Source organism: Xyrauchen texanus, chromosome 48, assembly GCF_025860055.1.
Source record: "Xyrauchen texanus isolate HMW12.3.18 chromosome 48, RBS_HiC_50CHRs, whole genome shotgun sequence".
Taxonomy (NCBI): Eukaryota; Metazoa; Chordata; class Actinopteri; order Cypriniformes; family Catostomidae; genus Xyrauchen; species Xyrauchen texanus.
Window position 1 is genome coordinate 3441126 of NC_068323.1, and position 14670 is coordinate 3455795.

The 14670-nt window shown below is 34.2% G+C and overlaps 2 protein-coding genes across 2 annotated transcripts in view; one reads left to right on the forward strand and one right to left on the reverse strand.

Annotated features, from left to right (window-relative positions):
* The window catches only part of LOC127639469 (uncharacterized), an 808968-nt gene that overhangs the window by 459767 nt on the left and 334531 nt on the right, over positions 1–14670 (forward strand). The gene's annotated exons all lie outside the window — the stretch shown is intronic.
* Positions 7422–14670, reverse strand: part of LOC127639742 (uncharacterized) — a 30299-nt gene continuing 23050 nt past the window's right edge. The window contains exons 7-9 of the mRNA XM_052121945.1: positions 11771–12085; positions 9919–10233; positions 7422–8560 (exon numbers count right to left, since the gene is read on the reverse strand). Coding sequence (XP_051977905.1) covers positions 8412–8560; positions 9919–10233; positions 11771–12085 — 779 coding nt within the window. The 3' untranslated portion in view covers positions 7422–8411. The remainder of the gene's footprint in view (positions 8561–9918; positions 10234–11770; positions 12086–14670) is intronic.

The window sequence follows — 14670 nt, forward strand, 5'->3', positions numbered from 1 at the left end:
AACTTGACTTTTTCTGTAGTATTTTGCGAGTCAGCTCCTGACTAGGGCTGGAAATCGATTGTAGCTACATACGCTCGGATTCAAAGTGTCAGAAGCAAATTCAGTCCATCAACGGTGCTCGCGCTCTTTTGAACTGGAAATAACCGTCAAATGATCTATCTCAAAATGACGCTGATCGTTAGAATCAGTTTATTTTTAACAATACATTACAATCACTCAAAAATAGATGATACCTGAATCACGAGCTGCACTTTCTTTGCGTGTACGCTTAGCCTTACGCTTAGCAGCCCCTGAAGGATGAGTTCGCTTCGGCGCCATCAGATAAATTTGCAGAGAAGTTGGATTTTATTCATCTACAATCTCTTCATTCATAAATTCAGAGGTTGGGAGTGACTCGCATGTAAACGGTGATATTAATTGGTTTAACTACAGGTGAATGACAATTGTTATATCCAATGGACAAACAGCATAGTATTTTGCTGCTCTTGATTGGTGGATAAGCATGCGTATGTTTTGGAGGCCCCGCCTCCAAGGCCGAGGCCCTAGGCAACAGCCTAGTTCGCCTATAGGTAGCGCCGGCCCTGTACACGTGTATTAATCGGTAGTCAATCTAAAAATGTTTTTATTTTAAGCCATAGTAAAAACTAACTACATTACATGTGCTTTTCAGATTTGAGTCTCCTCTCCAGTAAAACCCCATTTAAAACAGAACGAGGAGACATGTTTGTGTGCTAATGTCACAGTTGAGATATGTTTGTGTGCGAGACGGCAGCGGGTGTTTAACACGTGCCATTACTCTTTTAAAATGGCATTTATTTACAAATGTACATGTTGATGTACGATGATTTATAAAATGTTTGTAATTTCCAAGCTTTGATGTTCGGCATTAGTTTAACAAACAGGTTTATTTTATCTATAGCTCAACAAATATCATTTTTACTGTTAACGATATTTCCAAATCAGTGAATATTGGATGTGAAGCAAACTCGTTCAGATTTTAAGAAAGATTAAGTTTAACATTAGTTTAACAAACAACACAGTTACTAAAAACACAGTAATACATTTAAATGCATTTTTAGCACAATTAATCTTATATTTATTAAAGACAAGAAAAGTATATTTCTAAAACGATGAGTAAAGGGTGTGCTGCAAATTAAATCCACATTCAAAAATGCAATACAGTATTTTAGCAAACTGGTTTATTTTACTAAAATGCAATAATGTTTTTTTTTATAGATTTCTGACTGTATCTTTAATACAAAAGTTTGTTACATTTTTAATTTTAACAATGAGATTCTAAAACAAAGACTACTGTTTTGCTGCAAAACACACATTCAATTTAAAGATGAACAAAATCTTTAACATAAAATGTATTTAACATTTTTATTTCAACAAAGAGCATTTTAAATGTAATAGCATACATTAATTGTAAAATGTAACACAAAGAATCTTACATTTTCCAATTCAAAGTCCTTTCACAAGAGCTTTCAATCGATACTGAGTTCTTACAGGAGCTCAGAGGTCTGGGGTGGGAGGGGCTTCAGATAACACACACCCCCTGTTCACACCTTGATCAGACCAGACGGGGTCTTCTGTGATTCTGTTCAGCAAAACAAGATGCTGCCATGAGTCTCCTGGTCTTTTATGGTTTGCTTTCATTGAAAAACATGGTGACAACCAAACGTGTGAAAGAAGGACGAGAAAAGTGTTACTTTTTCTCTTCAAAGCAAAATGTTATTTAACTGTTTTATAACATCCTTCTTTGGTTTTCTCTTTCTGCTAACATAATAATAACGTGTAATGCGTAGGCTCTGCTGTGTATGTTTCATATAGTGTAAATGTACCGGCTATTTTTCATTTAGAGAACACAAGCAAAGGTAAAAGACAAACAAGTTTTTCTTTTTGTCCATCAAGTGCTCCATGTAACATTGTGAAACATGTAGATTTGTGCTTAAAGAAGTATTACTCTCTGTAATACAGGCAACAATTAAATATAATTACTTAAAAGAACAGAAAGATTTTAGAAATCAATAGTTAAATTCAGAGTTTTTATAGTATACTGTACACAGTTATCATAAAACACATGTCAACTCAAGTGTGAACATCTCAAAGAAATGGGGTGCTAGCATACTGGACAACAATCAAATGACTTGTGATATACACACACATAAGACATTTTAACACTAATTCACACCCTGAAACTACATTCATGGTACTGTTACGTCAGTGGGGTGTCAAACACAGATGCAAATGCTGAGTTTACTTTGACACTCATATTTCTGGTATTTATTTACTCATTCCTGGATCAAACACAGACTCAGAAACGTGTAAACATAAATGTGTACTGTTGTGATGCCACTGATCTTACTGATTTTTATTTCAAGAAAACAACTAAATGTCTCCCAATAACTGATGAAGTAACATGATTACAGGACTGCATTTACTCACTAATGTTCTTCTAATGCCACAATTGTGTTTGTGTTTGTTGTAGAGTCATTCTCATTTGTAAATAGTTGTTTGTTTAAATGTTGCGATATTTTCTAGTTTACAAAGATGTCAGTTTTAACAAACAAACACACACACACACACACACACACACACACACACACACACACACACACACACACACACACACACACACTTACTTTAAAGTTAAGTTTCATTATAATATCAAATTCACAGCGATCAGTCCTTCTATAATTACACTAATGTACAGAAGTACATTAACTTTGTCGTACATTGACTGAATCACAATTAATGTTTCTCCAAACCTGGAATAAAATAATTTAATTTATTAGCCAACAAACATCCATGTCAATTTTGAACATAAATGTTAAACAGTTTAATGGTATGTGACATATGACTACAAAATGTTGCTTATGAATAAAAATAGTAAAATAGCGAAACTTCATGGTTGAGGGTTTTTCTATGATGATTTCTATTGTGTGGACATAATATCTGTTCTTTTACATTTGTCATCAGTGTTTCCACACACACATCTGGACACAGACTCTTCAATGCAGAATGAAGTGAGTCAGTCAGATGTTTTATCACTTTGATTTATTTAATAAATCACAGCTTGATGTTATTTATTCTTTTCAGAAAGTTCAGTTTCACAAAGATCTTCAGTCACTTAATGCGGTATCGATCTGAGATATGTGCGTTCAACCGCAAAACGTCATTTACTTCTGCACATGTAAAGCACAAGGAAGAGTGAACTACATGCAGCTAGTGTGTCAGTACAGCATTTGTTTGTTTGTGCATGTGTGTAGTTAGTAAGTGTTTGTATGGTGTGATAATCTGATACAACCATTACACACAACTAGGACGCTTTTAACAAATACTTGTAAAACAACACTTCTTATGGGTCTTCATGGAAAAACTACAGTGATTACATCAAACATGAGACGTTTAAACAGTCTAGCTGTCAAAACTGTTGGTTAACACATGCCATGAATTTCAAAATATTACTACTATTTTAAAAACTGTATAAATGATTATAAAATAATGCAAAGCTTTCTGGCCGTCGCTACAGAGCTCTGGGCACCAGAACCGTCAGGCACAGGAACAGTCTTTCCCTCAGGCTATCCATCTCATGAACAGTTAAAACTGCCCCATTGAGCAATAATTGTGCAATTCACATTTTAGTCTTTTATATTATCTAACATATCATCTTCTGCCATTACATACAAAGATAAAAAAAAATGTTTTGCACTGCACATAACATACTGTATTTTTGTACTTTATATAACAGATTTGTTTTAGATTTGTATTACGAATGTGTGTGTCTGTGTGTATGTAAGTATATGTATAATTTATATATATATATCTATTTTTTTTTTTTTTTTACTTTTTATTATTATTATTATTATCTCTGTCTTGCTGCTGTTTTTGTAGTGGGATTGGCATGATTTTGCCCGGAGTGAGGAGTGGGATTGGCATGATTTTGCCCGGAGTGAAGAGTGGGATTGGCATGATTTTGCCCGGAGTGAAGAGTGAGGTTGGCATGATTTTGCCCGGAGTGAGGAGTGGGATTGGCATGATTTAAAAACGCAATAATGCACCACGTGTTGAGCAGTGTTGAACATTATTGGCATTAAGGAAAGATTGAATTTCTGATATAACCAGAACGAATGTGATAAAAAAAAATGCTAATTTAAAATCTAGCAGCACTTGGTAATGTTTGACCTCCAGCTTGAAGGTTACTTTCACTTTCTGTTTTCACGCTCTCTATTATTGAGATAAGCTTGACTTCACTACATGCTTGTGTCTCGTCTCTTTATTATTACATCAACTGACATAAAGTGAAAATGAATGACGGGATGGGGAAGGAGAACATGAGTGGGGAGGTGATTGCCACGATCAAATGTCTATTGTGAAATCCTAAAATATGTGTCCAAAAAACATGATGATAATTCTATTCACATGTGGAGAGAAAATCTAAAGGTCAGCAATACAGAGATATATATATATACAGTATATCTATCTCTCCCTATTATAATCTAATGCATCTCAATTGTAACCCTGGTTAAATAAAGGAAGTTAAGTTTAATTTATTCGCAAGTTATTAACATCTAATTTCCCTAATAAAGGTAAAATAGTGATGTGTAAAGGCGATTTAAGAAAAATAGTGGGCGCTTTAAGAAAAGCAGTTATTATTAGTTGAATTTTGATTGACCAATGAGAGCGCTTGAACATCACGCGCTGTGCGTGTGTGTGTGGACGCGCCTGCGTAACGAGAAAAAAAAGAGAGTTGAGCATAGAGGAAACGTGAGTCCATCGTCGCGATAAGAGTTAAAAGTATATATTTGAAAGAAAAGTAAAAAAAAAAAACTTTAATCTAGTTCATTTCATACCGTGCAGTGTATGGAGAAGCTGAGTGAGTGTTGAGTTGCATTTTACTCCGAGATTATAGTGAATCGTGTGGATATTCCTCGTTCACCGACGCCATTGCTGGCCATGCGGGCCTGTGAGACGCACCTGGGTGAAAGCAAAAGACGATTACTACAGAGGCCAGGTTTTTTTTTGTTTTCTCTTTTTTTTCTTTTTCTTCTTTGTATTTCTATTTTGTCTTTGGTGCTGCGGATTGTGATGTTCTGTGATATCCTGTGAGAAATTTCAAGTTTGATGGCGAGCCACCCGAATCTACTACGGTGAAAGGGCAACAACTCGTGACGAAGAGGACAATATACTTTCCTTTCCTTCTCCAGTCTTGCTGTAGCGAGACAATTCACATTTAGAGACTATTGCGTTTTTTCTTTTCATCAAGATTGACAGACGAATACAGAGACTGATAAGAAACTGATATGTGTTTTGAAAAGCATTAAACACTTGTGATGGTGTATGGTTATCCATAGCTAAAATATATTTGTCAATTTGATTCATATTGAGGTTCTTGTTCAATCAAACGATTGACAATGGTGATATTTTGAGAGAAGAGTGTTTAAGAGAAAAAAAAGTAAACAAAGACACCACTCCATTATTTATTATTTTATTCATTTTATTTTCTTTTCTTTTACCATTGCAATTATCTGTGTATGTTTTGGGGTAAAAGAAGAGTGCACTCTAGGGGAAATTTTCATGGTTGAACTGTGTATAATTGACTGACATAACCTTTTTTGATTCTATTTATTTTCATTGGAAACCAAATTACATACCAGTTCATATCTAACTTGTGTTGTCTGTTTCTCCCCACAACCCGCTACCACCTTTACGAACTTAAAAATCTTCTGCTAAATCTATCTGCACCCACAGCAATTCATTTAATTAATTAATTGTTAAATTCTTAGACACCCGTTACACAATCTTAAATGTCCAGCACTGAATAGAACTGAACATTTAACGACCTAAAACACCAACTGATCTAATCAACATGTTAATGCATAGTTTGACTTTAATCGATTGCCATATAATTTTATTTAAGTGCTGTAAGATAATTTATGCAGATGAAGAAAATCAGCAAACGTGAACAGAAAGAGGAAGATTTAAAATCTTTAAAATATTCAAAAGTTAGTATTTTTAAAAGTGAACTCTGCATTAAACATATACTGAAGTTTTGATGAATAAAAGATAAGACTATGTTGTTGTTTTCGTTCACAGAATTATAGAGCAATGTTAATTAAAATAAGTGCAATAATACATAGACCCAATAACGGTTTGTGTGTGTGTGTGTGATTTTTAATTAATTTGATTTAAATTTTTGATTTAGTTCTGGTAATTTATTATTTATTTTTTATGCTGCCGACATGTTTCAAAAGTAATCAATAAAATGAAATAAATTTCCTCTTGGGCTAATGTTAGTGTTCCCATAAATCACATCACAGCTTTTCTTCTACTATTGTGTATTTATTTTTCATTTTAAGGTGCTTTATGTAAGTTTGACCGCAAGCGTTTGAAATGGATACTGCAGTTCTGCAATGTCTCCAAATGAATCTTTTAGTGAACTGATTCAAAAGAGTCGAGTCATTAGGATGAATCACTAGTCAAGGGGTGAATTGTTCGGTTGGTCATTACAAGTACTTCCACACGACTTTACAAACTCAAATAAACACTTCCAGTCGAGTCCAGGATCGTTTCTGCATTTATATGCTTCCTCTGGGGCAAATAATTGGGAATTATGGCTTAAATTACCACTTTTATGCTGGTGATACTCAGATCTATATCAGCTCTAAGTCTGATATTAATGTTTCCTCTACAAGTCAACAGCATGAGGAAATAAAATGTGATGCACCATCATGTTTTAAAACTGAGTTGTTCAAAGACAGAGTTTCTTCTCATCGGCACACCAGCAGATATTCAAAGGGGACAATTTCAATTTGATTATGGATGATAGTCTCGTACTTTCATCTACTCATATTCGTAACCTTGGTGTGATTTGTGATGCTCTTTTGACATTAGATTCACACATTAAGAGTATCACATTGCCTGATGCTGAAAGGTTTATTCATGCATTTGTTACTTCTAGGATTGATTATTGTAATTATTTGTTGGTCTATAAATCTATCAAACAGCTACAATATATTCACAATTCAGCAGCACGTGTTCTCACTTCTACTCCATCACGTCAGCACATCACAGGCGTGATTTATAGTTTGCATTGTCTTCCTGTTCAGTCACGTGTTGATTTAAAACTCTCACTCACACTATTGTGCATGGAACGCCCCTTCTTATATCTGTGACTCAGTTACACTTTACAAGCCTTCTCATTTACTCTTCAGCAGCGTCCTTCTACGCTCAAGCTGGCATCTGTTTGTAGTGCTTTGGGTTCTAGAAAAGCGCATTATAAATATAATGTATTATTAAAACATCTGTCGGTTTGGAGAAATGTGTAAAATCAAACTGTAAATCACTGTAAGAGTGTTCAAGTACAAACTCTCAAATAAAACACACATGAACAAAAACTGAAACAACATACATACATTGATATATTTTATTTATTTTTTGGTCATAATACAGATTAACACACATGCATATTTGGCAGGATTATCTGAAGCTGAAGTTAAAAGTTTGTATGTATTTTACATCAGAACAGCAGTTAATAAATGGTTTGCACTTATATAGCGCCTTTTTAACCTTAGCAGCATTCAAAACACTTTACACTGCGTCTCATTCACCCATTCACACACCAATGGTGGCAGAGCTGCATGCAAGGTGCTAGTCTGCCATTGGGAGCAACTTGGGGTTCAGTGTCTTGCCCAAGGACACTTCGGCATGTGGGCCGGGAATCAAACCACCAACCCTGCGATTAGTTGCAGAAATATTCAGACCGTATTTAAAACATTAAATTCACAATCTCAGACTTCACAAAAACACTCAATATTACCAGATAAAATAAACAAGTGCACTTATTCAATATAGCAGAAAACTATTAAAGCACATTGCAAAGTAAAATAAAAATACTAAAAGAATATAAACTTGCGGTTTGATAATGTCTTTAATAAAAGCATAATAACTCAATGTGTAAGTCACTGGACATGAGTGTTAAAATACACTGACCTAAAACTAAACATGAACCTGTTAGTGGTGTCAGATTAATAAAAACACAATACTTTGAGGAAAACTGATGTTGTATATGTGGATTATATAATATTAGATATTTAAAGCGTGCAGTCTACACTCATGATATAGAAGAGAGTCAAACGTTATTGTACATGTATACAATTAAAATGATAAAAACTGTAAATCATAGAGCAGGATTTGATTATTAATACGTGTGAATGGCAAAAACAAATTGAAAATAAAGACACTTTTTACACTTTAGTTTCAGAGTTTAACAGCGTATGTTGATCTCTCATTTTACAGGACGAGTTTATCGAGATTCATTAAAATGTGAAATATGTTTTTGTAGATGTGATTTGAATGTTGATGATGTAACAGTGATTTACAGCAGTGATGATGAGAGCCTCTTTAACTTAAACAGGACTTGTGACCTGATACTCATTCACTCCATTAGCAGCGGCATTATTCATCAAACCATCAGACTCATTCACTCCATCATCAGCCTCGATATTCTCCAACTCTTTGCTTAAAGCCTCCACAGCCATCAATACATCAGCTTCGTCTGAAAAAAAAAAAACAGAAGGTAAAAAGAAATAAAAGTTAGTGTGTAATGCTGCAGCTACTCAATGAAGAAGAGTTCAGTAAACATGATGGAAATCACAGAAACATTCAGAATGAACAAAACAGACACAAATCAACTGAGACTTTAGGAAATAAAGTTATTTTAAATGTTAAACTCATTGATCCGTCACTAAAAGACACATCAGATATCTGCTCTCAGACTCTGGATCTCTTTTGCAACTGAATTTGAATGTTGATGATGTAACAGTGATTTACAGCAGTGATGCTGAGAGACTCTTTAACTTAAAGACTCGTCCCGTTTCTGATTCACTCCATCATCAGCGACATTATTCATCAAACCATCAGACTCACATGCTTTGCCATGAGACAGCGTAGAATCGACAGAAAAAAAACCACCAGAATTTTTAGGGTTAGTTGTAATAAATTGTGAAACGTTTGGAGAATGATAATGTTGTTAATGAAAAACGAGACTAATCTATCTGCAGAGCTGTATTGTGTTGAACTCTTATTCTGATCAAATATTCAAGCTGTTCATTTTACATCCGTGAGCAATAAACATGAGAAATGAGCTGATTTTCACTTTTACATGTTTTAAACAAACTGAATTAACACAACATACACAGAACATTGAGAAGGGCAAATAAACTATTAATATAACTAACAGCTTAGACATTTCATTTGACTGTAATGCAAAGCAACATTAAATTAATCTTAATTGTTAAAAGTAGTGATGTCAGCGATGACTGTAAATCATTATTAATCCACTGAATCATCTCTCTGTATTTCAGTATTATCAGCGTTTAAAGTGACAGAATCTCCCATGATTACTGACACTGACTGGAGTGAACACTAATCTACTATAACTAATGAGCAAATATTACATCAGATAACTAATATTCATGAGTCAAACATTTGAGCTTTACAATGTGTCTCAGTTTTCAGATCATTCATTAAACTCATTTAAATATGATAATTACTCCACTGAAAACATCAGGACATTAAACTCATTTAAATACGCTAATTACTGCACTGAAAACATCAGGACATTAAACTCATTTAAATATGATAATTACTGCACTGAAAATATCAGGACGTTAAACTCATTTAAATATGATAATCACTGCACTGAAAACATCAGGACATTAAACTGATTTAAATATGATAATTAATGCACTGAAAACATCAGGACATTAAACTCATTTAAATATGATAATTAATGCACTGAAAACATCAGGACATTAAACTCATTTAAATATGATAATTACTGCACTGAAAACATCAGGACATTAAACTCATTTAAATATGATAATTACTGCACTGTAAACTTGAGTTACTTACCAGAGACAGAAACATTGATTATCTTGTGTACAGTTGCTCTGCTGCTGATGATCTTCAGTTCATATTTTCCAGATTGATCCATTGTGATGTCTGTGATGATGAGAGATCCAGTCAGTTGGTTCACGTTCAGTCTTCCTCTGAATTTCCCATCATGAGCATCCTGATGTACTGAGATCATTTTGTCCTTTTGTTTTTTGTCAGCTATGACAGTGGTTTTAAATTTCCACTCTACTTCAGCATCTTCCTGTAGTTCAGCAACATCACTGAATAGATCGACACGATCTCCCTTCATTACTGTCTTTAAGATCAATTCATCTGTAGAAGAATTAATCACAGTTATTCAGACACGGTCAGTAACATCAGGACACATTAAACTGAGATTATTATCCCTCATGTCACTTACAGTCTACATTTCATTTCTACAATATTCACAGATATTCAGATGTTGGTGTAAAATCTTTAGTTGATAGTCAGTAAATCAAACACTGAACATTATAAACTTCTGTTTGTTCACTCGACATTTCAGTTTGATGATTCACACATAAAATCACAAATACTGAATTTAAGCAACTGTAATGAAATATCTGCTGGAGTAATTGATCAAATCATCTCGATAAACAATGTGAACATGATGCAAGTGACTAGAGTCATTTCTATATTTTATACTTTTTCTTATTGATATTATACAAGCATATCCATGTATTCACATTTATGTTCACATTCCTGTAACCAGCTATAAGACATCATTACTGCACATGTTATCCTTGTATTCCTTTGTTTATGCATGTATGCTTATGGGCTGAGGCATCACATGTTCAATGTATGTGCTAGAAGATTATTCCATGTTTCTTCTCTATCCTTATAATGGTTGTAGCATTGCTATATACCAACGTTTCCGTGGGAAACTGAGACGTTGCATGCAGCAATGTATATACTTTTGGATTTTTAGTATATGGATAGGTTGCCTTTTTGACTCGATGAGTGTTCAGAGCAGGTGGCAGAGAGATTTATAATTTATAATTGTTATTTGTTCAGTCAGCCGCATACACAGGATGTTGCCGACATCTGTATGTGCGTACTGTGCTGGGCATGATATTTACGAGCGCTTTTGCTCAGAATGAATGCATGAATCTTGTATTTTCCAACCGCGGCTAAATTATGTTTTCACTGGAACATTCTCTCTTAAAGTGAATATTTCTCACTGTGAAAACTGTCCTGCATTGAGCTCTCCTGCACAAATCATTCAAACGTTTGTACCAATGAATCTTTTCTGATGTATTGAGGGAAATCTGTCATGTAAACACTGAAAACATCAGGACATTAAGCTCATTTAAATATGCTAATTACTGCACTGAAAACATCAGGACATTAAACTCATTTAAATATGATAATTACTGCACTGAAAACATCAGGACATTAAACTCTTTTAAATATGATAATTACTGCACTGAAAACATCAGGACATTAAACTCATTTAAATATGATAATTACTGCACTGAAAACATCAGGACATGAAACTCATTTAAATATGATAATTACTGCACTGAAAACATCAGGACATTAAACTCATTTAAATATGATAATTACTGCACTGAAAACATCAGGACATTAAACTCATTTAAATATGATAATTACTGCACTGAAAACTTCAGGACATTAAACTCATTTAAATATGATAATTACTGCACTGAAAACATCAGGACATTAAACTCATTTAAATATGATAATTACTGCACTGAAAACATCAGGACATTAAACTCATTTAAATATGATAATTACTGCACTGAATACATCAGGACATTAAACTCATTTAAATATGATAATTACTGCACTGAAAACTTGAGTTACTCACCAATGACAGAAACATTGAATCTCTGGTGTACAGTTACTCTCCTGCTGATGATCTTCAGTTCATAATCTCCAGATTGATCCGGTCTGATGTTTGTGATGAAGAGAGATCCAGTCTTTTGTTCCACCTGCAGATTGTGTCTGAATTTCCCATCATGAGCATCCTGACGTAATGAGATCATTTTGTCCTTTTGTTTTTTGTCAGCTATGACAGTGTTTTTAAATTTCAGCTCTACTTCAGCATCTTCCTGTAGTTCAGCAACATCACTGAATAGATCGACACGATCTCCCTTCATTACTGTCTTTAAGATCCCTTCACCTGGAGAAGAATCAATCACAGTTATTCAGACACGGTCAGTAACATCAGGAAACATTAAACTGAGATTATTATCCCTCATGTCACTTACAGTCTACATTTCATTTCTACAATATTCACAGATATTCAGATGTTGGTGGAAAATCTTAAGTTGATAAATTCCACAAATCAAACACTGAATATTATAAACTTCTGTTTGTTCACTCTAAGGCTACCGCTACATTAATCCGGGTACATTTGAAAACAGCATTTTCTTTACAAATCGCTCTCCGTCCACACTAGCGTTTTCAAGCGTTTTCCAAAAGTTGCTTGTCCACACTGAAATGTATGAAAACACTTTAAATCATGTTACTATACGGAAAATCCCCGCTGCATGTTCGGTCTGAAGCGCAATTGTCCTACCGTTCCGTCGCCGGACACCAATTCAAAGTAAACTTCCCTTCGCATTTGAAGAACGCAATTGGATGGTTGTACAAACTAACATTTATTTTTTAACAACGCAATCAAAGTGAGTGTCAAGTACAACAGCACCGCTATAACACGGGCCGCCATCTTGATTGTTTCGGTTGGATAGATCACAGACGCAGATGTGATTTTTCGTAAAAATACGTATTAACATATTTTCTGACCTCGGTGGGTGACCCGTGTAAATTACGTAAATCTGCTTTTATTTCATTTTTTGGGAGGGGGTTTGCGTGCATCATCGTCATCCAATCCACCTACTTGGATTCTTGGGGAAGTCATCTTCACCTTAATGAATCCAGAGAGTCCATGAAAAATAGATACTGAACATAGATGGATTGGTACTCATAAAACAAGTAGTGTCATAACAGTCATTTTCACTTCAGTGGGAAACTGCAATGGACATGACAGTACAAGTTACAAAAGGCTGTAAAACCTTAACATTTTGGAATTCTTTCTTGTCTATGTGATATCCATTAAAGCAACTTTATAGACTATATATAGACTGAAATCGCAAAATGGCCGTAAACAATTTTAAGGCCATTCCAGGATTTAATGGGTTACATCAATACAAATGCTTGATTCACTCCTCGTTTCTAAGTTACACTGGAATAAAGGCAGGCCTCTATATTGTGTGAAAATCACTCGCATAAGTGAGTAAATTTCGCACTATTCGACCAAAAAACGTCTGTTATTAGCCACTGGCAAGTACATTTGAACTTTTCACTCGCCAGTGATAGAGTTGTGTAGTGTCCGAGGCCCTTTTACTGAATAAAAAGGAGTTGATTAAGAAGCTGGATTTAGCTTCGTCTTTCCATGCACGCTGTCTCATGAGCGCACAGGAAAAAGCACTTGTGTCTCATTCAGTTGAACTCCAAACATCTCAGGGAACCGCACCGCTGACGTCACAAGAGCTGCTCTCTTGAGATCATGTGAAGATGAACCACTACTCAAGCGCTCTGATGTGCACGGCATCTACAGAGACAAGTGCAAAACTCACGCGAACATATAAACAAGGTATAAACGGATTCATTTTGTGAACGCAAAGCACTCCAGTTTCACTTAACAGCCATGTAATGTCAAATATTCAAGGTCATTCTGGATTTATTCACGCAGTGTTACAGTGAGACAGAGGAGATGCTCCATTTCTGTGGAGATAAAATTCAAGAAACAGAATCTCAACGTCTTCCTTCATGAGAAATAAGAGCTTGTGAGTTAATCAGAGAGCCTCAAAATAATATGTGAAAGAAATATTTTACTATTGCATACAATAATATTATATAATAGCTGTACAGGTTGGCTGGGTTACAAAAGAAAACAACATTGAAAAAGTCAAATGGATCAAAAGTAATTCAGACAAATAAGAGAGATATATTTGAGTTATTTAGACCTATTTTGATCATTAAAAGTTTATTTGAATTATTTTACATTTTATACGTTTATATTTAACTGTCATTCATATGTTTTTGAAGCCTGAAAATTAAATCATACCCGTTTTTATTTTTTGACACAAGCTACATTTGTATAAATGACTTTGTTGTGTGCATGAAGCCACATAGTGAGTTTGTATGGTAATTAATCTTCATATTCGTGAAACACCTAAATCAGACAATTAATACTCATAATCGCAATTATTTGTTTGACAATTAATTGTCAGCCAAACTTAACAATCGTGACCCCTAATTTTCATTATTAGGTTCCTACCTTGTGAATTGTTTTGTTAATGAAATAAAAATAAAAAAAAACAACAGCTTGTATCATTATTAAAAATGCAATTTCATGACATCATATAAATTGATAGAATGTGAAATTTGTACATTTTTAAAAAGCTAAAATGATATTCAAATCATAAAGGAAAAAACTATTAGAATATACTACATTGTGTGAATATATGTAAACTTCAGGACATTAAACTGATTTAAATATGATAATAACTGCATTGAAAACATCAGGACATTAAACTCGTTTAAATATGATAATTACTGCACTGAAAACATCAGGACATTAAACTCGTTTAAATATGATAATTACTGCACTTAAAACATCAGGACATTAAACTCATTTAAATATGATAATTACTGCACTGAAAACATCAGGACATTAAACTCGTTTAAATATGATAATTA